The sequence below is a fragment of the Prunus avium genome, chromosome 1, assembly GCF_965620075.1.
Source record: "Prunus avium chromosome 1, drPruAviu1.hap1.1, whole genome shotgun sequence".
NCBI classification, from domain to species: domain Eukaryota; kingdom Viridiplantae; phylum Streptophyta; class Magnoliopsida; order Rosales; family Rosaceae; genus Prunus; species Prunus avium.
The window spans coordinates 13764176-13791384 of record NC_142284.1 but is presented as its reverse complement, the minus strand read 5'-3'; the positions used below and the strand labels follow the sequence as shown (position 1 = coordinate 13791384).

The 27209-nt window shown below is 40.9% G+C and overlaps 2 protein-coding genes and 1 pseudogene across 2 annotated transcripts; 1 reads left to right on the top strand and 2 right to left on the bottom strand.

Moving 5' to 3' along the window:
- Positions 1-768: 768 nt before the first annotated feature.
- On the bottom strand, positions 769-1696 carry LOC110773931 (secreted RxLR effector protein 161 pseudogene; annotated as a pseudogene).
- Positions 1519-9803, top strand: LOC110758524 (TMV resistance protein N-like). The gene is made up of 6 exons (XM_088246560.1): positions 1519-4912; positions 5021-6107; positions 6190-6486; positions 6567-7898; positions 8033-8337; positions 9390-9803. Exons 1-6 carry the CDS (start codon positions 4305-4307, stop codon positions 9571-9573), a joined length of 3813 nt encoding a protein of 1270 aa, XP_088102686.1. The 5' UTR covers positions 1519-4304; the 3' UTR covers positions 9574-9803.
- Positions 9804-16753: 6950 nt separating this feature from the next.
- LOC148297374 (uncharacterized) lies at positions 16754-20860 on the bottom strand. The gene is made up of 2 exons (XM_088246677.1): positions 20705-20860; positions 16754-17552 (listed from the first exon to the last, which is right to left on the bottom strand). The coding sequence occupies exons 1-2, from the start codon at positions 20858-20860 to the stop codon at positions 17031-17033; spliced, it is 678 nt and encodes a 225-aa protein (XP_088102803.1). The 3' UTR covers positions 16754-17030.
- Between the last annotated feature and the right edge of the window lie 6349 nt (positions 20861-27209).

Genomic DNA, 27209 nt, shown 5'->3' with positions numbered 1-27209 from the left:
CCAGCGCTAATTGCACTCCACCCAAACTTAATTTTCAATTTTTTCCTTTTGTCTAAAAAAAGACAGGCTTGTAGATTAAGTGGTTAAGACAGACTGAGGTGCTTTTGCTGGTAGTATAGTTTTTCTTAGTCAGAGTTGGATGGCTTGGAAAATTACTCGCTACTTCTTCTTTTTCCTATTTCGTTTGATCTGTTTGTAATTTCCACCGTTTTTCCGTGCTGCTTATATGCATACAGAGTCAACCACAATTGCCAAAACATGATATAGCTATAATCTCTACCAGTCCTTTCTAGATCTCATCCTTGAATCGATCCTGAGGTGCAGCGTAGGTCTTCATAATATCATACTATTATTTCTTTCTTAATATTTGCTGATAAGGCGATTAATACTCCGCAGCTTCTTTCTTGATCTGGAGGTACTGTCTCTAACTTAGCTCTCTCTTATGATTATATATGTTTTCAAAAGGTCGTTATTTGTTGAGATCCTTTGGTCCTTCGTTTCTCATTCTCAGTTATACAGCTAAGTTGGACCTAGTGTTATTTGCATATTTATGAATATATATATACATACATGCATGTTTTGACTTGTAGGAATTTGCAGGTTTTTGATAGGGATATGAATTCATCTTCTTCTTCTTCTTCTCTTCCTTATGCTGCCCCCCTTAAAGAAAAGTATGATGCTTCTCTAGTTGAATGGAAAATTTGGGATTGTATTCTTCTCTTTGTGGAGGTGAATATAAAGATGTACAAGTTGACTTATCATACAAGGTGTAGAAAAGGTTTATTTTCTCATATCTGTCAATGATACATGGATACAATATTTATACAGTAATGACTAGAGTAACAGCCCTATACTAATGACAGAGTAAATTACATAATTAATTACATAACTGAAAACTGTTACAGAGCATATTGAATAGGTCTCATTGATTTGGTGATTACTGGTGTAACTCCCTAACATTCCCCCGCAAACTTGACGCCGAGGAGGTGACAAGGTTGGAAACGAGACGCTGGAACCGATCCGTGGGTAAGCCTTTGGTGAAAACGTCAGCCAGTTGTTGTGTGGAAGGAATAAATTGAACTTGATGACTGCCACTGGCAATGCGTTCGCGAACAAAGTGATAATCAAGGCCAATATGTTTGGTGCGGGAATGAAAGACCAGATTAGCAGCCATGTAAGTAGTGGAAAGATTATCACAATTAAGGAGAACCGGACGAGGGAGAGGATACCGAAGTTCACGTAACAAGCCTTGGATCCAAATAGTATCAGCACATGCATAAGCTAGAGCACGGTATTCGGCTTCGGCACTAGAGCGAGAGACGGTACGTTGTTTCTTGGCACTCCATGAAATGAGATTGGGCCCCAAAAATATACAATACCCTGTAGTGGAGCGACGGGTGTCTGGACACCCTGCCCAATCGGCATCAGAATATGCAATGAGGAGAGAAGGATTAGCGGAACAGTAAAGGGATAAACCATGACCAAGAGTGCCTTTGAGATAACGAAGTATGCGCTTCACAGCTTCCAAATGTGTATCACTAGGAGAACTCATGAATTGAGAAACATGTTGAACGGCGTAGGCTATATCAGGGCGAGTGATGGTAAGATATTGAAGAGCACCGACGATTTGGCGATAATGAGTTGGATCAGCAAGGGGAGACCCATCAGTGCGAGAGGCGGAGGTTCGTGAGGCCATGGGAGTGGAGACGGGTTTACACTCTAGAAGATTACTTTTCCGGAGAAGATCGAGAGTATATTTATTTTGTGTAAGGTGAACAGAATCTTTCAAATGGGACACTTCGATGCCAAGGAAATAATTAATCGAGCCAAGATCAGTAACCTCAAATTCAGCAGCAAGAGTAGTGATAAAAGCAGAGAGTTGAGAGGGCGTATTTCCAGTAAGTACGATATCGTCAACATAGAGGAGTAAAATCATTAAATGCGAGCCATCACGATACACAAACAAGGAGGAATCAGAGCGACTTTGAATGAAACCAACCTGAAGGAGAAAGTTACTAAACCTCTGAAACCAAGCCCGGGGAGCTTGCTTAAGACCATAAATGGCCTTATGGAGTTGGCAACCGAATGTTGAGAGAAATTTCGTGCCAGGGAGTCCCAAATAGCCATAGAGGTGTTAAGGCCAACAACCTGAGAAAGAACAGATTCTGAAAAATATCTAAAAGGCTAAGAGGGAGAAGAATGGGGGGATGCGGGATCGTACTAAGGCTTTAAAAGTCTGATACCATGTAGAAAAGGTTTATTTTCTCATATCTGTCAATGATACATGGATACAATATTTATACAGTAATGACTAGAGTAACAGCCCTATACTAATGACAGAGTAAATTACATAATTAATTACATAACTGAAAACTGTTACAGAGCATATTGAATAGGTCTCATTGATTTGGTGATTACTGGTGTAACTCCCTAACACAAGGAATAAAATAAATACATCCTAAAATAGGATTCCCTATTAAATAAGAAATATATTTCCTACTCTAATTGTCCCTTGACTCACGCCAACATTCTCCCTCAAGTTCTTGCGTAGATATCTCTTGTGCCCAACTTGACAAGTGAGTCATAAAACACATTTGCTGATATTGCGTGCAACAAAACATCTACCAGTTGTTCTTCAGATTTCAAAAATGGGATATCAATCAACTTTCCAATAAGTTCTTCCTTAATAAAGTGTCGATCCACTTCAACGTGTTTAGCTCTATCATGTTCAATTGGATTGTTTGAAATTTCTCGAGCTGCCTAATTATCATAGTAGAGATCCATAATTTCCTTTCCTGAGGTGGAAATCCAATTTCAGTGATTAAATTTCTCAACTAGAGAAGCTCACAAACTCTTTGGGCCACACTCCTATACTTGGCCTAAGTTGCAGATTGTGCCACTACATTCTGCTTCTTACTACACCATGTAATCAGGTTACCTCCCAAAAAGGTGAAGTAGCCTGAAGTAGCCCGACGTCTGTCTGTAATATTACTAGCCCAATTTGCATACGTAAATCCTTTGATATTTAGATGACCTTGTCTCTTGAATATCTAACCTTTTCCTGGAGCTCCCTTCAAGTAACGCATCACCACTGCATGATGTTCTTCACTGGGTGAATGCATAAACTGACTAACAACGCTAATTGCATAGGCAAGATCAGGACGAGTATGTGACAAATAAATTAGTTTTCCTACTAGTCTATGATATCTTTCTTGGTTTGTTGGTACTTGGTTAGGGTAAATGGCTAGATGATGATTCTATACAATAGGAGTGTGCGGGTGCACACCTTAGCATGCCTGTTAATGTCAACAAATCCAACACATATTTCCTATGATACAAACAAATTCTATCACTAGAGGGTGTAACCATAAGATGTACATGTCCTAGCCATTTATGCCATAGCCTTAGGAGTCCCTACTTATAGAGGTTGTTTAACTGTCAAACTGTCAGGCAGGAATGTAGGAGTTTCTATTGTTATAAAAAAATATAGTTTTCCTTTTCCGTAAATCCAAATACAAAAACCTTTATATTATAAATAACATATAAACAAATTGGAAAGCTTTTAAGGTCATGAACCCGATTCTGAGCTCTGGGCCCATACTTGCATAGATTGGGCTTTTCTGGCGCGACGACATGCGGGCCTATCTAGCTGTTCCTTGATCAACTCGGCCATATGTTCTACATCACTTTGTATTTAATTATATCCACGCAAGTTGTGTGGGCAAATAAAGTCTGAAGGATAGCGTATCCTACACGTCTTGAAGCATATCTTTCATCCTTTCATTATCATTCCAACTTAAACACTTCTTCTGTGAGCCATTCCCACATATTTTGTAAACAAAAATCTCTAAGAGGAATTCTTGGTGTGTAAGGAAAGTCACAACACTCAACACTTGACTATATGCACTAATTTACAAGGGGAAAATCCTTCGCTAAGAGTGTAAGAGGGGGTCATTGCGTTGCCACTCCCATGTACCATTCTTCGGAGGTAATTTTACTTTTGTTTTTCCATGGCTAATGATTTTCCTGGATCGTTTTGTAGCTTTGTGCATATAGCCAAGTCAAACAATTGCTAAACTAAAATCTGATCTAGCTAGTCTCAGCAACTGCTTTTTTATTTCCTTTCTTTCTAAACAACAAAGGCCACAAATCTCTGAAGCTGCCAGTGGCAACTTATTTCTAGCTCTCTTTGTCTCTTGCTTAAATGGGTCCTCAGGTGCAACTTAATTAACCCCTTCCATCTCCAATATCAGATTCTCTTTTTTCTATAACTAAATACTCATAAACATACGAAAGAGAGGGATATGGAGTTCCTTGGGTGCTTTCTAGTTTTCATCATCATCATCATGACTCTGTTCTACATGGGCTTCAGATCATTTACATCTTCTTCTTCTTCTTCTTCTTCTTCTTCTTCTACTTCTTCTGTTGCTCCTGCTGATATTGACATCCCTCCTCTTCAAGAAAAGTATGATGTGTTTATTAGTTTCAGAGGTAAGGATACCCGCCGTACTTTTACCAGCCATCTCTATCATGCTTTATGTGGGAAGAAAATCGAAACCTACATAGATTACAGGCTTGTGAGAGGAGATGAAATTGTGCCTGCCCTCCTCGAAGCAATCAAGAGATCAGCAATTTCGGTAATCATTTTCTCAGAAAACTATGCTTCTTCTACTTGGTGTCTGGATGAACTTGTGCATATACTAGAATGCAAGCAAAAAAGTGGCCAGTTGGTTATACCCATTTTTTACGACATCAGTCCATCAAATGTAGGGAAACAACAGGGAAGTTATGCGCTTGCATTTCGTCATCTTGAAAAATGTTTCAGGGATAGTATCGACAAGGTGCACAAGTGGAGGGCTGCATTGACAGAAGCAGCCAGTCTCTCTGGGTTTGATTATTCAGAAAAAAAAGAGTAATTAGTTCTGTAACTTATATTTTGAGTTCTACTTGTGACTATTTAATTAGGCCGGTATACTTACTAACAATTTGTTTGTTTGTCCTTTATAATTATATAAGCCAGGTTGGAGGCCAATTTAGTTAAAAAAGTTGTCCAAGATATTTGGGCCAAATTGAACCGCGAATCGTCAATTGATTTAAGGGGCCTGGTAGGAATTGAAAGGAAAATTGAGAAAATTGAGTCGTTATTGTGCTTGGATTCACCATGTGTTCGCTGTGTGGGTATTTGGGGAATGGGTGGTATTGGCAAGACCACCCTTGCGGATGCTATATTTCAAAGGTTGTCCTCTAAATTTGAAGCTCGTTGTTTTCTTGCAAATGTTAGGGAGAAATCAGAACAAACAGATGGACTGAATCAGTTGCGAAATAAACTTCTTGGTGAGATATTAAAGGAAAAAGATCTAAATATCGACACTCCTTCTATACCACCTATTACTCGATATAGGCTCAGCAGCACGAAGGCGCTCATTGTTCTTGATGATGTGAATGCTCCAAGCCAACTAGAATTTCTTGTTGGTCATCATGATCAGTTTTGCCAAGGAAGTCGAATCATTATAACTGCTAGAGATAAAGGGCTACTTGAGCAAAAAGTTGACCATGATAAGATATACAAGGTTGAGGGATTAAGTTCCGAAGAAGCTCTTCAGCTCTTTCATTCGCATGCTTTCAGAAATAAGTCTCTAACAACAGATTACACTGAGTTGTCAAGAAAGGTGGTAGATTATATTGAAGGCATTCCATTAGCTCTTAAAGTTATGGGGTCCTTATTCCTTGGTTGCAAGAGCAAACAAGAGTGGGAAGATCAACTGAATAAATTGAAACGATTTCCAAGCGAAGAAATCAAGAAAGCGTTGAGAGTAAGTTACGATGGATTAGAAGAAAATGAGAAGGAGATATTTCTTGATATAGCATGTTTTCATAAAGGCTATAGCAGGAATTATGTAAAAGAGTCATTAGATGGATGTGGTTTCTGTGGGGAAGTAGGAATCAAAGTTCTCATTGATAGGTCTCTCATATCAATTTCAAAAGGACGGATAGAGATGCATGATTTGGTGCAAGAAATGGGTAGGGCAATTGTTTGCGAACAACGTATTGAAGAACGCAGTAGATTGTTCACAGCAAGGGATGTCTATCAAGTATTGAATAACCAGGTAATTTAATTATGTTATATGCACATTTGATTAAACTTTTTGTATATTAATTCACTTTTTATACTTTGCACTTGATTGTCAGAGAGCTGCAACTGTTCAAGCCATATCCTTTGACTGGTCTGAGATTGAAAAGCTAAACTTGAATGATGCAGACTTCAAAAAGATGTATCAACTGAGATGGCTACGCGTTGGTTATTCTTGGTTTCTTGAGCACCACATATTAATTGGTTCTCTTGATCTTCCCAATTATCTTAGTTATCTTAACTGGGAGAGATATCCTTTGCAATCCTTGCCATCCAAATTTTCTCCTGTAAATCTTGTTGAGCTTCGTCTGCCGTACAGCCAAGTTACTGGGTCGCAACTTTGGAATGAAGAGCAGGTATATATGCTTATCTTAGTTTTTGTATAACATGCAAGATAAGTTATTAATTATTGTCAACCCTCTTTCATTTGTTACAGAAGCTTATCAACTTAAAAGTGATCAGTCTTCGTTTCTGCGAATATCTAACTGAAGTTCCAAATCTCTCTCGGAGTCTAAAAATTGTACATATAGATCTTCGTGGTTGTGTAAGTTTGGTTGAAATTCCTTCGTATTTTCAAACACTTCACAAGCTTACTTATCTTGAACTTGGGGGCTGCACAAATCTCAAAAATCTTCCCGAGATTCCATGTAATGTTGAATTCTTAGATTTATCTAAGACAGCAATAAAGGAATTGCCATCAACAGTTTGGTCTCACAAAAAAATTACTTACTTTGATATTACAAATTGTAAATTCCTTGAGAGACTTCCAAGCCGCAGTTGTAAGCTGAATGTCTCGGGTACTTTTAGTCTAGAGGGTTGCGCATCTCTTTGCGAGTTTTCAGAGCTTCCCAAGAATACAACAGTGCTAGATTTGAGGGGCACAACAATAAAAGAATTGCCCTCATCAATTGAGTTTGTCTCTAGTCTCACTACAATTAAACTGGAAGCTTGCAAAAGCCTTGTGAGTCTCCCAACAAACATTTGGAGGTTGAAATCCCTTGAGAGCCTTGATCTCAGTCGCTGCTCCAAATTTCAATACTTCCCAGAAGTCTCGGAGCCCGTGGAACATCTGGAGTTTCTAAATTTATCAGGTACAGCGGTTAAAGAGCTACCCCCATCAATTGGAAATCTAGTTGCCCTTCGAAAATTAGACCTCCACGTGTGCAAGAACCTTGAGGTTGTCCCAAACAGCATTTACAATTTGAGCAACCTTAAAACTCTCAGGTTTGATGGATGTTCGGAACTGAAGAAATTGCCTCCTGTCTCAGTAGATTTAGTCGGTTTGCTCTCTTTGGAAGCACTAAACCTTAGTTATTGCAGTATAGAAGAAATCCCTGATGGTCTCGTTTGCTTAACCTCATTACAAGAGTTAAATCTGAACAAGGCCAAAATTAAGAGCATACCTGTAAGCATCAAACAAGCAGCTGAGTTGTCTTGCCTATTCCTAAGCGATTGCAAGAACCTTGAATCTTTACCAGAGCTCCCCCCATTGCTACAACATCTTGAAGCAGGTGGTTGCACGTCACTGAAGACAGTGTCAAGTTCAAGCACTGCACTCACACAATGTTGGGACGACTATATATTTTCTCGAAGGCTTCATGAGAAACATATATTTTCTAGTTGCCCAAATTTGGATCAGAATGCACGAAGCAACATAATGGCTGATGCACAGCTCAGAATTATGCGAATGGCAATTGCATCATCAAAGTTTAAAGAAGAAAAAATTGAACGAGCATCATATGATTCAGATGATGAATTTTTTATGCAGGTCTCTATATCTCTTTCTTTCTTTCTTTATCTCTACCTCACACACACACTCTGTCTGTCTCACTCACTTCTGTTGAAGAAGCTGCTATTTATTTCATAAGTTTAATAACTATGGTGTCCATATCTGTGGTACAGGAAAGTTTTTGTGGGAGATGTTTAGTTGCCATTAAATGTCCAGGGTATGACATTCCAAATTGGTTCAGCCATCAAAGTGAGGGATCTTCAATAAAGATTCAGCTTCCTCCTGATTGGTTTAGCACAGATTTCTTGGGTTTCTCTCTATCTCTTGTTGTTGCATATGCTCCATTGTATATGAAGATTAGATGGAAGTACAGCTTCAAAGCTAGTAACGGGGAAAGCCATGAAATCAAAAAAAATTTGTATAATCCGTATCTGTTTGGAAGCAGTTTCCAAGATTCTCATGAGGTGTTTGTATGGTGGTATTGTTGTGAATTAGAATGACTAACTCACTGCCCTTAAAGATCTTGTTGTTGATGGACTTTAGACAAAGAACTCAATGATGGATGAGTCTTACACACACACACAGAAATTAACCAAGCACAAATGACACAAGTGTTTATAGAGGTTCAGCAAATTGCCTACATCCTCTTTGGTGATCACCTTGAGAAATTTCACTAATGAAGATAGGTTACAACTTTGGTTTACAAAGGAAACCCCCTTAGAACACTACCCTCACAATCTGTTTCTCTCACACCCTTGCTCAACACCTTGATACACTTAGAGAACTCTCTTGCTCTCCCCTTGGTTTTTCTGAACAAAGCTCTCACCAGAAAACTCTAACTAGTTTCCAGCTTTTGCCACTACATTTGTTCAACATTCTTTCTCCCTTGTGTTATCTTACTTCATCCCATTACCTACACAAGCCAATGGACAAGAGATAGGATATCTGATTGTCCTCCACGTTCTTTCCTTTTAGTCACCACTTAGACTAAGGGTCAGATTAGGTAGGTAATACAATCCCACTCAGCCACCTCCATTAAACCAGAAAATGGAGAGGAGATTAATCAAAATAGGATAACCAATTAGCCATGAGTGCTCTCCCAACTATCCAGCAGGTAGTCAACCCTCTTTTACCTCAGAAGTGATCCATTAAGCACCTGCAAACTCGTGGAAAGCGATAGCCATTGAAAAGACAGTTGAAAATACGTAAGCAAAGCATCACAGCACGACTGGAGCGACCGGTCGTCAGGAATGGGCGACCGGTCGCCAGAATTTTTCCCTCCAGACTTTGAATCTGCTTCTAAGCGACCGGTCGCAAATGTCCAGCGACCGGTCGCTCGTGTGCCTGCGACCGGTTGCAAAGAACTAGCGACCGGTCGCTCTTCAGTTTTGCTTCCAGACTTCGAATCTGCTTCAAAACGACCGGTCGCAAATGTCCAGCGACCGGTCGCTTTTAGGCAGATTCAAAATCATCCTTTGAGCGCCAAAAAAAAAACTTTGTATCCTTTTAGGTGAGCCATTTTTCCAACAGGTATAATGTCTTTGAAGTTGCAGAGGCTGCTCAAATCCCCACTGCATTTTACAAACTTGTTACTGAGGTCTATGTTGACTTCAGCATAGACAAATATTCCGCCTACAGACCCATTCCGGAGAAGTGTGGGGTCTGTCTGTTGTATGGCGAAGATGCTAAGATCATAAAGCAGAGGGCTTTGTAGATCAAGCCCTCTGCTTTGAGTTGTTGCAAGGTCAAGCTCAAGCTCAAATTCAAATTTTGTTTTTATTTGAGCTGTTGCAAGCTTTGTGGCTGAGGATGCTTTTGAGTTTGTTAGGCTTAGGGATGTCTTTCTTGTTTTAACCCTTCGGCCTCTCCATCGCCAAGCTTTTTGGCTGAGGATGTCTTTCAGTTTTACTTCTTATTTAGATATTAAAATTTTATTTTACATGAGTTGTGTTTCAGCTTGACGTTTAATGGAAGCTACCGGCCCTTGTTGAGCCACCCAATTACCCGATAGAGCTAAATTTACAGACATAAATATCACAAATGGGAAACATTGGCACCTTTTTCATTTTTCATCTCTTAAATTATAGACGTTTTTGTACCAAAACAAAATCGAACACTTCTCCAACAACACCATAAACCAACAATTACGACAGATTGAAATTTTGGAGGGAGACAGAACTGAAGATGAAGAAAGCAGGGCCCTCGTTGGATTCCATGCCTATCGTAGAACATGTATGGAAAACCAAAACAGGGTACACACCAAAAAAAAAATCAAAACAAAAAAAGTTGGCGTAGAAATTGTAGAAAATGATAGAAAAAGTAAAGCCTGAAGAAGTTGTAAAAGATCCTAAACCTATTTTCCTTTTCTCTCATGTCATATAAACATTCCTACCTTACGGCAAGAATCATCGTCGAAAAAGAAAAAAAAAAGTTCGAGTAGCTTCATTACAAGTTCAAAAATCTGAATAAGACTCTCTATGTAGGATAGGTTTGCCCCCATTCTGTTTGTTGGATTTTAGAGGTGTGTGATGCTCTGATTTTAGAGGTGTGTGATGCTCTGATACCACTTGGCTAATCCTCACCACCTTAGGTCGATTAGCTAGATAGCTAGCTAGTTTAGGTTGCTAGCTTACTAGCTTAGGTTGGGTAGCTATATTTTGCTCCACCTTGCTATATTGCATTGCATGCCTATTTATAGGCAAGGTGTTGCCGCCATTGTCACCGACTTGGCATATTCATTCAAGCCACAAGTTGTAGTCTTGCTCTAGAGAGTTCTTCCACCGCCATTGATGTAGAACAGATGGCAGATTTTATCGTGGCAGGTTTTATCGGGGTTGAGCAAGGAAAAGGACGTGGTGGGAATTTGCAGAATTGTCGTCCGAGCTCCGATTAGGGCGCAAAATACCTTTTCGGAAAGGGAACGATGCCACGAGTCAAACTCACAGCTTTGCTGTGAAGTATGATGGATTTTGGCGTTCTGGAGTCGTTTGGCGGTTCAAAACTGCAGTCAAAGTTCGAAGTTAATTCCAAATAAATTCTGTTTTTTTTTCCGCTTCGGAGTTACATAGTTAATTCCCAAAATAAATTCTGTTTTTTTCAGTTTCGGAGTTACGTAGTTAAGTCTCCGAATTAATTCTGTTTTTCAGTTATTTGTAATAACTCCCCTAGCAGTTACAAGGGTTGAGAGTTGTATTTAGACGGGTTCGTCTAACGTTTTTGGACACTTCAGATTTTAATACAATTAATCAAAGAGAGTTTCTCTTAATTTTCTGGTGGAATCCAGTTCCCTTGTTACTCAAGGTTTTCGTTTGAAACCTTTATTGCTTGTGCTGCGTCAAGTGGTATCAGAGCAGGTCTCTCCCGTCTCGGTATTCTTGTCTTATCATGGGTGATCGTGAAGCTGATTTCCCAGCCACAATTACTCGAGCGGATTTGGACGCTCAAAACCAACGGATCGACAACCTAACCACCCAATTTGGGGAGATGCGAGAGTTGTTGTTGCAAGCTCTTGGTGGCAACCATAGGCGAGGCGGCAGAGATGACGAAAGAAGAGAAGGTAGAGATGGCGAGAGAAGAGATAATAGGAGGCAACTTATTCCAGATAGTGAGTCAGAGTCAGAAGAAGAACTTGAAGAACCACCACCGCCGGCTAATAATCCTCGTAATCGTAATCGCAATTACGAGAATTTTGGCGATTATCGGATTAAAGCAGAAATTCCCAACTTTTGGGGAAATTTGAAGATTGAAGACTTCTTGGATTGGCTTGTAGAAGTGGAGAGGTTTTTCGATATTATGGAGGTTCCTGAGCATAAGATGGTGAAGATGGTAGCTTTCCGTCTAAAAGCTACAGCGGCTGTTTGGTGGGATCAATTGCAAAATTTACGACAGAGGCAAGGAAAATAGCGGGTTCGAACATGGCGGAAGATGAAGTCGCTGATGATGGAACGATTCCTGCCCACAGATTATGAGCAGATTCTCTACCGTATGTACCTAGGCTGTGCGCAAGGCACCCGTTCAGTTTCTGAATATACCGAAGAATTCATGCGTTTGGCGGAGCGAAACCATTTGACAGAGACTGACAATCAAAAGGTCGCGAGGTACAACAATGGGCTGAAGATTTCCATCCAAGAAAAAATTGGTATGCAGAATATATGGACTGTGCAGGAGGCGATTAACATGGCATTGAAGGCTGAATTGTTGGAGAAGGAGAAACGCCAACCCAACTTCCGCAGGAACACGACGGAAGCCTCTGAACATACTGCTGGTGCTTCTAGTGGCTCAGGAGATAAGGGGAAAGCACAGCAGCAGAATATTGGAGGATCGACAAAACCAGCAACAGTTGGCCAAAACAAAAATTTCAACGAAGGCAGCAGCCGGAACTACAACAGAGGGCAGCCCCGAAACCAGTCCCAGAATCCGTATGCTAAGCCCATGACAGACATATGTTACCGTTGCCAAAAACCAGGGCATCGTTCTAACGTTTGTCCAGAGCGGAAGCAGGCTAATTTTATCGAAGAAGCCGATGAAGATGAAGAAAACAATGAAGTCGGGGAAGATGAATATGCAGGGGCTGAATTTGCAGTTGAGGAAGGAATGGAGAAGATTACCTTGGTTTTGCAGAGAGTTCTTTTGGCACCAAAGGAGGAAGGGCAGCGTCATAGTATTTTTCGTTCCCTCTGCTCAATTAAAAACAAGGTGTGTGATGTGATCGTCGACAATGGAAGTTGCGAGAATTTTGTGTCAAAGAAATTGGTGGAGTATTTGCAGCTATCTACGGAGCCTCATGTCAGCCCTTACTCACTAGGGTGGGTTAAAAAAGGCCCTTCGGTTCGTGTAGCTGAGACTTGCCGAGTGCCACTGTCTATTGGTAAGCATTACAGGGATGAAGTATTATGTGATGTTATTGACATGGATGCATGCCATATTTTGTTAGGGCGACCTTGGCAATTTGATGTGGATGCGACTTTCAAGGGACGAGATAATGTCATTCTGTTTTCTTGGAACAACCGGAAAATTGCAATGGCAACTACACAGCCCTCAAAGCAACCTGTTGAGCCCAAGACGAAGAGTTCTAGTTTCCTAACCCTAATTAGCAACGAGCGGGAGTTGAACGAGGCTGTCAAAGAAGCGGAGTATTTTTGTCCCTTGGTGTTGAAGGGGTTGTTGAAAATTGGCAGAGGAGAAGGTGACATTCCTCAAGATGTGCAGAAGATTTTGGATCAATTTCAGGAACTACTTTCTGAAAATCTGCCAAACGAGCTGCCACCTATGCGAGACATACAGCACCAAATTGACTTGGTGCCTGGAGCTAGCCTTCCGAATCTGCCCCATTATCGGATGAGCCCCAAGGAGAATGACATCCTAAGAGAACAGATTGAAGAATTACTGCGGAAAGGATTTATCCGGGAGAGTTTGAGTCCCTGCGCAATTCCTGTTTTGCTGGTTCCAAAGAAAGACAAGACTTGGCGAATGTGTGTTGATAGCCGGGCAATCAACAAGATAACAGTCAAGTACAGGTTTCCCATTCCACGGTTAGAAGATATGCTGGACGTTCTTGGCGGCTCAAGGGTGTTTTCCAAGATAGATTTGCGAAGCGGTTACCACCAGATTCGCATACGACCTGGAGACGAATGGAAAACAGCGTTCAAGAGCAAGGACGGATTATTTGAATGGTTGGTGATGCCATTCGGATTGTCAAATGCGCCTAGCACTTTCATGCGACTCATGAATCAGGTTCTTCGACCATTTATTGGTTCTTTTGTCGTTGTTTATTTCGATGACATTTTAATTTACAGTACCACAAAAGAAGAACATGTTGTGCATTTGAGACAAGTTTTAGATGTTTTGAGAGAAAATAAGTTGTATGTGAACCTAAAAAAATGTACTTTCTGCACAAATAAGCTACTGTTCTTGGGTTTTGTTGTTGGTGAGAATGGTATCCAGGTAGATGACGAGAAGATCAAGGCAATCCTTGAGTGGCCAGCTCCAAAGACAGTTTCTGAAGTTCGAAGTTTCCATGGCTTGGCCACCTTTTACAGAAGATTTGTGAAGCATTTTAGCACCGTTGCTGCACCTATCACAGAGTGTTTGAAGAAGGGCCGGTTCAGCTGGGGAGAGGAGCAAGAGAGAAGCTTTGCAGAAATAAAAGAAAAGCTTTGCACCGCACCAGTTCTAGCTCTTCCAAACTTTGAGAAAGTTTTCGAAGTTGAATGTGATGCCAGCGGTGTGGGAGTCGGAGCTGTGCTTTCACAGACAAGCGGCCAATTGCATTCTTTTCTGAAAAGTTGAGCGATGCACGTCAAAAGTGGAGTACTTATGACCAAGAGTTCTATGCGGTTGTTCGAGCTTTGAAGCAGTGGGAGCACTATCTTATCCAGAAGGAGTTTGTTTTGTTTACAGATCATCAAGCATTGAAGTATATTAACAGCCAGAAAAATATTGATAAAATGCATGCTAGATGGATGACTTTTTTGCAGAAGTTTTCGTTCGTTATCAAGCATACTTCCGGCAAGACAAATCGTGTGGCGGATGCACTGAGTAGAAGAGCTTCATTATTAGTCACGCTGACTCAGGAAGTTGTGGGGTTTGAATGTCTGAAGGAATTATATGCAGGAGATGACGATTTCCGGGAAATTTGGACAAAGTGCACCAATCAAGAGCCAATGGTAGATTACTTTCTTAATGAAGGTTATTTGTTCAAAGGCAACCAGCTGTGTATTCCAGTTTCCTCTTTGAGGGAGAAGCTCATTCGGGACTTGCATGGTGGAGGATTGAGTGGCCACCTAGGCCGTGACAAAACAATTGCATTGATGGAGGAGAGATTTTATTGGCCACAGCTCAAACGTGATGTTGGAACTATTGTTCGCAAGTGCTACATTTGTCAAACTTCGAAGGGGCAGGTACAAAACACTGGATTATATATGCCATTACCAGTTCCTAACGATATTTGGCAGGATCTTGCTATGGATTTTGTCCTCGGATTGCCCCGAACACAAAGGGGAGTGGACTCTGTATTTGTGGTGGTTGATCGGTTCTCAAAAATGGCGCATTTCATAGCCTGCAAAAAGACTGCCGATGCATCAAATATAGCCAAACTGTTTTTCAGGGAGGTTGTTCGCTTGCATGGGGTTCCTACATCCATTACATCTGATCGTGACACCAAGTTCTTGAGCCATTTTTGGATCACTTTGTGGAGACTGTTTGGGACTACTTTGAATCGAAGCAGCACTGCCCATCCCCAAACTGATGGCCAGACTGAGGTTACAAACCGGACATTGGGCAATATGGTGCGAAGCGTCTGTGGAGAGAAGCCGAAACAATGGGATTATGCGTTACCGCAAGTGGAGTTTGCATACAACAGTGCAGTCCATAGTGCTACTGGGAGGTCTCCATTTTCCATTGTTTATACTGCTATACCTAACCATGTTGTAGATTTGGTGAAACTGCCTAGAGGCCAGCAAACCAGTGTGGCAGCGAAAAATTTGGCTGAGGAAGTGGTAGCCGTTCGAGATGAGGTCAAGCAGAAACTTGAGCAAACAAATGCTAAGTACAAAGCTGCTGCGGATAGGCATCGACGTGTTAAAGTGTTTCAAGAAGGCGATTCTGTGATGATATTTCTGAGGAAGGAGAGATTTCCAGTTGGCACTTACAGCAAGCTTAAACCGAAGAAATATGGTCCTTACAAAGTGCTCAAACGGATCAATGATAATGCCTATGTTATTGAGTTACCAGATTCCATGGGAATTTCCAATATTTTTAATGTTGCAGATTTATATGAGTTCCGTGAAGATGAGGTTCTTTATCCAGATCATAACTCGGGGTCGAGTTCTTCGGAGGTGGAAGGGACTGATGTAGAACAGATGGCAGATTTTATCGTGGCAGGTTTTATCGGGGTTGAGCAAGGAAAAGGACGTGGTGGGAATTTGCAGAATTGTCGTCCGAGCTCCGATTAGGGCGCAAAATACCTTTTCGGAAAGGGAACGATGCCACGAGTCAAACTCACAGCTTTGCTGTGATGTATGATGGATTTTGGCGTTCTGGAGTCGTTTGGCCGTTCAAAACTGCAGTCAAAGTTCGAAGTTAATTCCAAATAAATTCTGTTTTTTTTTCCGTTTCGGAGTTACATAGTTAATTCCCAAAATAAATTCTGTTTTTTTCAGTTTCGGAGTTACGTAGTTAAGTCTCCGAATTAATTCTGTTTTTCAGTTATTTGTAATAACTCCCCTAGCAGTTACAAGGGTTGAGAGTTGTATTTAGACGGGTTCGTCTAACGTTTTTGGACACTTTATTGCTTGTGCTGCGTCAGCCATACTCTAGCCATTAACTTGTCACTTTCTCTAGAATAATCTTGCATATTCCTTCATGTGTGCCGACATTGTTGGTGTGCTTCTCCAGAATTCTAGGCTCGTGCTTTATTCATGATTCTTCTAGAATAGTCTAGATGACAAATGAGCATTAAGTTTTCAACACTGTTATTCCAATGCCGATGCTGCTGCTCAACTACCGAGGCCTTTTATGAACATTGTGCGTCCATGTTTTTACTACACTATTGGGGGTCGTTTGGTACGGCGGACTGTCTTGGACTAGACTAAATCCTAGGACTGTCTCGGATTAGCTCGGATTGGACTAAGCTGGATTAAGTCCTGACCTACGTTTGGTGCTGCGTCGGACTAAGAAGCTGGATTGTAAAAATAGTGAAGACCTATGTTTGGTGTTGTGTCGGACTAAAAAATAATTATTTTATATTTAAAAATAATAATTTTTAAATAATTAAATGTAAGTTTTTTGGTTATTAGAATTACCAAATTGACATATATATATTTCTTTTCCTCCAAACCAAATTCAAATGTACATTTTCCTCCAAACCAAATTCACATGTACATTTCATATGCGCAAAAGTTAGAAATTCTTCATATATGCCAAAGTCATCTACATGACATAGAAATTAGAGGTTCAGTTCACTATACACAATTCTACCATTAATACATACAAATAAACATCCACAATTTCAAAATGAAACTAATAAGCCCCACAACCATGAACCATCTAGCTTTAATGCTAGCAAAATGTTATACAATTTGTGGTGTTTCCAAAATGAAGCCAATCTTGTGAATGCATCATTTGTGGTGTTTCAAAAAAGATAGATGCATCAAACTTAGTTAGGCCATGTCCTCAAGTATTGTCACTAAGCAACTGCTCAACAAACACTTTCTTGATATCATCATCCAAAGACATGAATATAGATATATTTTGTGGCTTCTCCAAAATGAGTTTTAGTGCTGCAATTTGATCTAAAGGAGAAAATCCCATTTTCTTGAGTTCTTTGGCAATATCAGATCGATCTTCATTACCTTTTATTATAGCCTCAGTCACCATTTGCATCCTTTTCCCAGATGCTTCAAATAATTTCTCCAATACAGTCACAATCTTCTCTTCATCACTTGAGCTTGCAGCTCTTTTCCTCTTATTTTGACTGTTCATGGATTGGCTTCCTTCTCTGTTTAAAGACATAGGAGATGCATCTTCCTGGACACAATTATCACTAGCATTAACTTCATTATTGCTTTGCTCTTCCATCATGTCAGCAGGGGCTTCAGCTCTTTGTCCGTTAGCACGATCCTTTTCAAAGATATTAGAAAGTCTATCAAACAAAGGAAATGGTTTGCTCCTCCATTCAGCTGCTTCCTTGTGGTGCTATGATAAAACAAGGCACCACTTAGCTTATTTTCAATATGTAAAAAAAAAAGTATGGAAAATTCACCCCAAATGGACCAAAAATTATCAACCAATGTGTGCCTAATACCACAACAAATATGAAGAAAAGAGTTGTAGGATTATTTCACTTTTGGCCAAAAGATGCTGCTGCTGCTAATTAACACCATGTTATTTATTGCATTTTCTTATTTGAGAGACCAAAACCAAGTGATATTCATGCAGGACGCAAATTGCTCTATCAAATGACAGATACAATCAATCACGGGCAATTGCAAACTCCAAAACTATAAATCTTTCTCCAAACAAAAAGAAAAAACAGAGCATGACTTTGCTTTGACATGGCCAAAGAAAAAAGAAAAAAGAAAATTGAATCACCAAATCACCAACGAAGAAAAAAGAAAATTGGCAAACTCCAAAACTACAAATCTTCCTCTGTGTAATATTTTAGCACTAAATCACCAACCAAAATAAAATAAAATTCGCAGACCTAGGTAGTGCCAAAGTTAAGACAAAGGCCTGCAAATAATGACAATGGGGAAATAGGGAAAAAGATTATAAAAAAAAAAAAAGGAAAAAAAAAGGTACAGACATTCTTATGTTAGTTAATCTAATTGAATACAGTTTGAACGAGAGTAAGTCGTACCCTTCTTGCAAACTTGTATGAAGATTACGGGAAACGGAATGAAGTTACTAGGATTAGATCAGATATCAGAGGCATGGGACTCAAGAAGACGCCTGGCTGTAGTTGGATTGAAGTGGATAGTAATGTTCATATATTTACTGCAGGTGATAAGTCTCATAATCAGTCCGAGGAGATATATACAACAATTGAAAGTTTAACAAGTGAAACAAGGAAGGCAGGATATATTCCTCAACCATTGACTGTAAGTGTTGGGCTTGATGAGGTTAGTAATGAAAATCTTATATCAATTAAGGACGACGATTTGCTGTTTCCAGTGGCAAGTAGAAAGAATAACCAAAAAGGCACTTCAAAACTTACACCTCAACTTAGAGTTGGGCATCCAAACTATTTCTTACCATCTCCAGATCTCAGAGTTTCACATGTATAGACCAATTAAATACATTAGATGGTAATGAAATCCATAAAAACTGAAACCACAAGGATGCATCATCCCACATGAACCAGTAAGTTCAATAAACTCAGGATTCATGTCAAAAGTCTACTCTACTTCTGAATTTCTAGGTTTTCTTAAATACCCAATTGCAAATTAATTGCCAATTAACATCAAGTATATATATGTCACTACAATAGATATGGATTCTACGAAAATTAGAGAAGAGAAGAAGAAAATAACAGAGAAAAGGAATGAAGGATTCTCAGAGCACACAATCAAAATTTTTGAGGACAATTGCAAAAATCAAAGAGATGGAAGAAGGGATGAGAGAGGTATCCAAAGGGAAAGACTAGAAAAACTTGCCTGGGTCAAGATTCGAAGAAGATGAGTCGATGTTGAACGAAGGAGAGGTGGAGTCGCAGAGGCGGAGTTGCAGACCACAGAGAGAGGCGTGTTCAATATAGCGAAGGCTTATTTTGCGAACCCATTTTTGGCTTCGCTGTATAGCGAGAGCGAGTGAGGCGTTTTTGGTACTGTTGGGCTCTACAATCCCACTTAAATTAGTCCCCTTTCTAACCAAACATGGGCTTCAGGTACAATATAGCACAGTCCTATCTAGTGAGCCCTACCAAACATGCCCTTGGTGTAACAAAATCAATATTGCCCATATAAGCAACCTCTACATCAAAACGAGCCAACAATTCGGTGAAAAATTCGTTTAGATGAATCAGCTAACTCGCAGAAGTGGGAAATCCAGTCTAGTCTTGTCCTAATTAATTCAGTCTACTCTGAAAGGAACTCTTCCAGTTCTGGTTGGTGAGGTTTAAGTAGAAGACCTGGATCTGAAACTCTTACAATAGGCACCACTTTCCCCTTTGACACGATTTACATTCATTTAAGTAGAAAACCGTCCTATGGAATGTGCATGTTGTATGCCTTAAGCAAAAGAGTTTGTAGCTCCAGTAGTTAGGAATATTTACCAAACCTTATGTGTTTAAACGCTCAAGTCCTCAAAAAGGTCTTGGAATGCCTTGGTCCTGGAATGGGTAGCCTTCCCTCCCCCTAAACTTTTTTTTACCAAAAATAAAATAAAATTCCCTATCACGTATTGCAAGCCTTGTGGCTGAGGATGCTTTTGAGTTTGTCAAGCTTAGAGGTGTCTTTCTTGTTTTAACCCTTCGGGTTTTCCTTGAATTCAATGTCAATATTGTCAAACAAGATAAATTTGTAATTTTTTTTTTTCTCTTAATTACTTCTTATTTATATATTTTGAATTAATTTTTTTATGTGGCTATAAAAAGATGGGTTACATAGTTGGGATTCGACCCGGCCCATAAACAGCTTTAGCTATTCTATGTTCATGGGTGGATTGATCAGTAGAAAATCACAATCACAACTGCAACTGCACTGGATCAATAATTCAAAAGAGATACTTGTAAAGATATTTGTTTACTCTCCCACATACTCAGACAAATTTCAACATGCATACTTGTGAAGATATTTGTTTGCTCTCACTCACTTCTGTTGAAGCAGTTGCTATTTTTTCACGAGTATGATATGCATCCATGGTACAGGAAAATTTTGGCAGTAGATGTTTAGTTTTCATTAAATGTTCGCAGTATGAAATTCCAAATTGGTTCAGCCTACTAAAATATGAAACTTAATATGAGAATATTTGTTTGTGGGAATTTTCTGTGTATTCTTTTCCTTGTAAGAGGTCATATTTATAATACAACAAAACCTGAATGGGCAAGTAAATAATAAATTTATATTTCTATTTACAGTAGGAAATCAGGAATTAAAGTAAATCAAATATAATTATAATATGAATCCTTGGTGTGTAAGGAAAGAAAGTCAATGGTCCACAAGTCACGCCAACACTCCCCCTCACGTTGGTGCATAGATATCGCCAATGCCCAACTGGTCCAGTGAATTGTGGAACGTTTTACTAGAAATTGCTTTTGTCAACATATCCTCCAATTGATCCTCGGACTTTACGAAAGAAAATTGAATCACTTTGGCTTCGAGCTTTTGTTTGATATAGTGTCGATCTACCTCAACATGTTTGGTGCGATCATGTTGAACTGGATTATGTGCAATAGCTATTGCAGCCTTGTTGTCACAAAAGAGATTCATTACAGATGTAGGTCTATACCCAAGTTCAGTAAGCAACCTCTTTAACCAAATGAGTTCACAAATTCCTTTGGTCATACCTCTGAATTCGGCTGTAAGACCCGTGTCTTGGGGAAACAAGAACGGTGAGCAATCCCACATCGCTCGGGGAGGGAAATGTGAAGTGCTTTAAATGTGTGGGCACTTCTCTTCCTAGCACGAGACCTTTTGAGAGCTCACTGGCTTTGGAGTCATAGGAACTCCGAAGTTACTGCATTTTGAGGGTACTGCTCAATATGTCCCCCCTGATTAGGTGTATAATTTTTGTTATCAATGAAATTCACTCGTATCGTTGAGTTTGTTTATAAGGGAAATCCAGCCCAGTGTATTTTAAAATCCTAGATTCGTCCCTTGGGATGGGGACGCCAATACCATCCCCTTCCCATACCCGTTGGAGATTTTTTTAAATTCGGGGATCCTCGTAGCCGATACTCATTTGGCCTTGAAATCTCCCACCCTCGGGTCCCCAACCCCACGGGGATTTGTGCCATCCCTACACCGGCGGCTCCAACCAACCCCACCCAATTTTTTCTTTAAATTTTTCTTTAAGGTGACAATTTAAAACTAAGGTATAAATATGACATTTATACAAAAATCTCTGTCTGTTGCAAAAGGATGAGAGTGGGAAAGGTGGTCGGCTAGCATAGAATGAGAGGGTGGGGGTAGCTGGAATGCTGGAAGAAGATGAGAGTGGGAGAGGTGATGATGATGCGTGCATGGTGTGGGGGTCTTTTTCTGCTGGAAGGCTTAGCTAGGCCGGATGGTCGCTAGTCTTGAGTGAAGCCTTCAAGTCCCCATTTCTGAGTTAGCGAGAACTAGGCCCAAAGCATCCCGAAGGGAAGGCAAGCCCTAGGGGGTACTCTGTTATTCTTACAGCAGCTCCATATTTTGACTGGCTTTTGATGCTCATACGTGGAATAGATGGACGGCAGCTCTAGACGGTGTACACTGCTGCTGGATGGTGTACGGCTTCTCTGGAAAGAGTTGAGGATGATGCGCTAGTGTTGCACAGAGATAGGTTTGGCATGGGAGTTTCCTCTGATGAGTTAAGATAATGAGCTTGGCATGAGAGGCTTGTGGTGTGGGAGCTAAGAATCCATAAGTTTAGCAGGAGAGAGTATTTTGCTTGAGGAACGAATGATTATGGCAGTGTATTGTGGAATGATTGGATGGTGCTCAATGCTTAAGGTGATATTATGGAAGAAAATGAGAATGGGGAGGTTAATGCCTGGGTTTTGTGTGTTTATCTAGAGCATGACAGTGCATGGTCTGCTGGGTTGTTTACTGTGGCTAGGGCACGGCAGCAAAAGAAAGGTTACGGCAGCCAGCAAAATGAAGGTTACGGCAGCAAACATGGTTTGCTAGAGTACGGCAGCAAAATGGAAGCATGGTTTGCTAGAGTACGGCAGCAAAAGAAAGGTTACGGCAGCAAAATGAAGGTTACGGCAGCAAACATGGTTTGGTAGAGTACGGCAGCAAAATGGAAGCATGGTTTGCTAGAGTATGGCAGCAAAATGGAGGTTTGCTAGAATACGGCAGCAAAATGCCCACACAGTAGAACAAAGGCCCTGCGGCAAAACAAGGTCCTGCAGCAAAACAAAGGTCCTGCGGCAAAAAGGTCCTGCGGCAAACCTGTTGGAAAAAATGGCTCACCTAAAAGGATACAAAGTTTTTTGGCGCTCAAAGGATGATTTTGAATCTGCCTAAAAGCGACCGGTCGCTGGACATTTGCGACCGGTCGTTTTGAAGCAGATTCGAAGTCTGGAAGCAAAACTGAAGAGCGACCGGTCGCTAGTTCTTTGCGACCGGTCGCAGGCACACGAGCGACCGGTCGCTAGACATTTGCGACCGGTCGCTTAGAAGCAGATTCAAAGTCTGGAGGGAAAAATTCTGGCGACCGGTCGCCCATTCCTGACGACCGGTCGCTCCAGTCGTGCTGTGATGCTTTGCTTACGTATTTTCAACTGTCTTTTCAATGGCTATCGCTTTCCACGAGTTTGCAGGTGCTTAATGGATCACTTCTGAGGTAAAAGAGGGTTGACTACCTGCTGGATAGTTGGGAGAGCACTCATGGCTAATTGGTTATCCTATTTTGATTAATCTCCTCTCCATTTTCTGGTTTAATGGAGGTGGCTGAGTGGGATTGTATTACCTACCTAATCTGACCCTTAGTCTAAGTGGTGACTAAAAGGAAAGAACGTGGAGGACAATCAGATATCCTATCTCTTGTCCATTGGCCTGTGTAGGTAATGGGATGAAGTAAGATAACACAAGGGAGAAAGAATGTTGAACAAATGTAGTGGCAAAAGCTGGAAACAAGTTAGAGTTTTTTCAAAAGAGAGCTTTGTTCAGAAAAACCAAGGTGAGAGCAAGAGAGTTCTCTAAGTGTATCAAGGTGTTGAGCAAAGGTGTGAGAGAAACAGATTGTGAGGGTAGTGTTCTAAGGGGGTTTCCTTTGTAAACCAAAGTTGTAACCTATCTTCATTAGTGAAATTTCTCAAGGTGATCACCAAAGAGGATGTAGGCAATTTACTGAACCTCTATAAACACTTGTGTCATTTGTGCTTGGTTAATTTCTGTGTGTGTGTGTAAGACTCATCCATCATTGAGTTCTTTGTCCAAAGTCCATCAACAACAAGATCTTAAAAGGGCAGTGAGTTAGTCATTAATTCACAACAAGTGGTATCAGAGCTGTGTTTGGCAGCTGGAGCTAGTTCTTCTCTTGGAGTGCTAGTGTGTTGAAGATGGCAAGTGACATGGAAGCTGAGAGTGGTAGCAGTTCACAGCATATGAAGCCACCACAGGCAGCAAGTATGAAGGTGGAGTTAAAGCCTTTCACAGGGAAGGAGAACTTCACTCTTTGGCAACGAAGGATGAAGTCAGCTCTTACACAACAACAGCTCCATGTAGTGTTGGTTGGCAAGGAGAAGAAGCCAGCAAGCATGACGGATGATGAGTGGGGAGTTCTTGACGAGTTAGCCAGAGGAGCTATCGAAAACTATCTCTCCGATGAGGTGCTCATCAACGTGATAAAGGATACAGCGAAGCAAACATGGGAGAAGCTCGAAGAGATGTTTGCAGGGAAATCGTTGTCCAACAAACTCTTCCTCAAGGAAGAACTCCTGAATCTTAAGATGGAGGAGGGAGGAAATCTAATGGAACATCTAAGTAGTTTCAATAGATGTGTTGCTGACTTGCAGAGAATGGATGTGAATTATAGTCCGGAGGATAAGGCTCTCATGTTGTTGACATCCTTACCTTCGTCCTATAAACACTTCCGAACCACTCTTATGTTCGGAAAGGTTACTCTTGATTTTGAGCCTGTGGTGCAAGACATCATGACACACCATAGGATGACTCAACGTTCGGGAGAAAACTCTCAAGGTGAAGGTCTAGTTGCAAAGACCGGAGAGAGAGGTCGTTCAAAGAGGCGTGAAGGCAAGAAAGGCAATAGAGGAAGGTCCAAATCCAAGGCGAAAGATGGTTGTTTCGAGTGTGGGTCAAAGGAGCATTGGAAAAAGAATTGCCCCATATGGAAGGAGAAGAAGAACAAAGGGAAGAATGCAGCAAACACAGCAGAGGATGTCACGGAAAGTGATGGTGAGCTTTTGTGTGTTAATAGCAATGTTAAAACAAATGCATTGGCTAATTCTTCAAGGTGTTCCTCTTCCGATTGGATTTTGGATTCCGGATGCTCATATCATATGTGCTCAAACAAGGAGTGGTTTGACACGTATGAGAAAGAAGATAGCAGTGAAGTGATGATGGGGGATGGCTCAATGTGTAGAGTCAAAGGAACCGGTACAATCAAGGTGAAGATGCATGATGGGGCTGTTAGGACGCTTGGAATGGTAAGGCATATTCTAAAGTTGCGTAAGAATCTCATTTCCCTTGGAACTCTTGATAAGAATGGTTATTCATTCAAAGCAAATGGAGGGAAACTCATAGTCTCAAAAGGTTCACTTCTGATTATGAAGGGAGAGATTCAACCTAATTGTCTATATAGGTTGTGTGGTACAACAATCATAGGTGGAGCAGCTGTATCTACAAGTAAGGACTCGGAAGATGAAACTCAGCTTTGGCATTTGAGGCTAGGGCACATGAGTGAGAGGGGCATGCAGGAACTACACAACAGAAAATTGTTGAAAGGTGTTCAAAGTTGCAAGCTTGAGTTCTGCAGATTTTGTACCATGGGAAAGCAATCAAAAATAGCTTTCAAGCAGCGAAACAAAGAGGAAGAAAGCACGGGTGTGCTAGATTATATTCACACGGATGTATGGGGGCCATCACCGGTTAAATCGAAGGGTGGAGCTCGCTATTTTGTGACTTTCTTGGATGATTTTTCCAGGAAGGTTTGGGTCTACTTCATGAAGGAGAAATCTGAGGTCTTCACCAAATTCAAAGAGTGGAAGGCGGAAGTAGAGAACCTAACCGGAAGAAAGATCAAGATCCTAAAGAGTGACAATGGTGGTGAATATAAGGACAGCAAGTTCCTTGAGTTTTGCAAAAGTGAAAGCATTAAGAGGCACTTTACCGTGAAGAAGACACCCCAACAAAATGGAGCTGCGGAGAGGATGAACCGAACTCTCATGGAGCGTGAGAGATGTATGAGAATTCATGCAGGGTTGCCCGAATCTTTTTGGGCAGAAACGGTTAACCACGCTGCCTATTTGGTTAACCGATCGCCTTCAAGAAATCTTGAGTTCAAGTGTGCAGAGGAGGTATGGTCTAAAAGGTCAATCGATTATTCGAATCTTGAGGTGTTTGGGTGCAGTGCATATGCACTTATTCCTAGTGATGAAAGATCCAAGTTGAAGCCAAAGTCTCTTGAATGTATTTTCATTGGATTTGAGAGTGGTGTGAAGGGCTACAAGCTGTGGGATCCAGTGAACCACAAGAAGATACTCAGCAGAAATGTTGTGTTTGATGAGAAGACCATACCTATGAACAAAGTCAAGAATTCAGAGGCAAAGGAGGATGTTGTTGAGAAAGAAACAACCATTGAAGTTCCACTCAAGAAGGTGTCAAGAAAGACTTCACGGAAACAGCCAACTGAAGACGTTCAGGAGGAGGTGGAGTCTGACATTGAAGAGGAAGAAGCTGGGCAGCTTCAACAACACACTCAAGAAGAAGAAGAGGCTCAAGAACAGGTGGAGCCATCATCTATAGCTCGGTCCAGGCCCAAGAGAACCATCAAACCACCTCAAAGGTTTGGATGGGAGACGGATGCAGTTCACTATGCCCTAAATGCTAGTGAAGAAGAACCAACCACGTTCCAAGAAGCTGTTGAGAACAAGGAACGGGAAAGTTGGATGGAAGCTATGATGCAAGAGATGGAATCTCTACACCAAAACTCAGTTTGGGAGTTAGTTCCTAAACCCAAAGGTCGCAAGGTTATTGGCTGTAAATGGGTGTTTAGGAAGAAAGAAGAAATGCATGAGAAGGGTGCCACCTTATTCAAAGCTCGGTTGGTGGCAAAAGGATTCTTACAAAAGGAGGGAGTTGATTATGATGAAATCTTCTCTCCGGTGGTGAAACATACTTCTATACGACTACTACTCTCCATAGTAGCACAAGAGGACATGGAGGTGGAGCAAATGGATGTGAAGACTGCTTTCCTTCATGGTGAATTGGAGGAAGACATCTACATGAGCCAACCTCATGGGTTCATTGAAGCAGGGAAGGAAAATCTGGTTTGCAGGTTGAAGAAGTCTTTGTATGGGCTGAAGCAATCTCCAAGGCAGTGGAACAAGTGCTTCGATTCTTATATGATGAAGATTGGGTATAGAAGATGTGAATCTGATTGTTGTGTTTACTCTCATGCATTCAAGGATGGTAACTTCATCCTTTTGCTTCTTTATGTTGATGACATGCTAATTGCATGTAAGGACATGTCAAAAATCCAGAATTTGAAGACATTGCTTGGAAGGGAGTTTGACATGAAGGATCTTGGTGCTGCACAAAAGATCCTAGGAATGGAGATAAGGAGAGACAGAAAGGAAGGCAAGTTGTGGCTGTCACAAAGCAAGTACATTTCCAAGGTACTTGAAAGGTTTAATATGATGGATTGCAAACCGGTGTCTACTCCTTTGGCGGAGCATTTTAAGTTAAGTGCAAAAGAATGTCCTTCTACGAATGTGGAGAAGGAAGAAATGAGTAAAGTTCCATATGCAAGCTTGGTAGGGTGTCTCATGTATGCAATGGTGTGCACACGCCCCGACTTAGCCCAAGCCGTTAGTGTGGTGTCAAGGTATATGGCGAATCCTGGAAGGCAACATTGGACAGCAGCAAAATGGATTCTCAGGTACTTGAAGGGCACCAAAAGGCTTGGGATATTGTTTGAAAGACAACAAGGAAATGCATGTGTGTCGGGGTATGTAGATTCTGA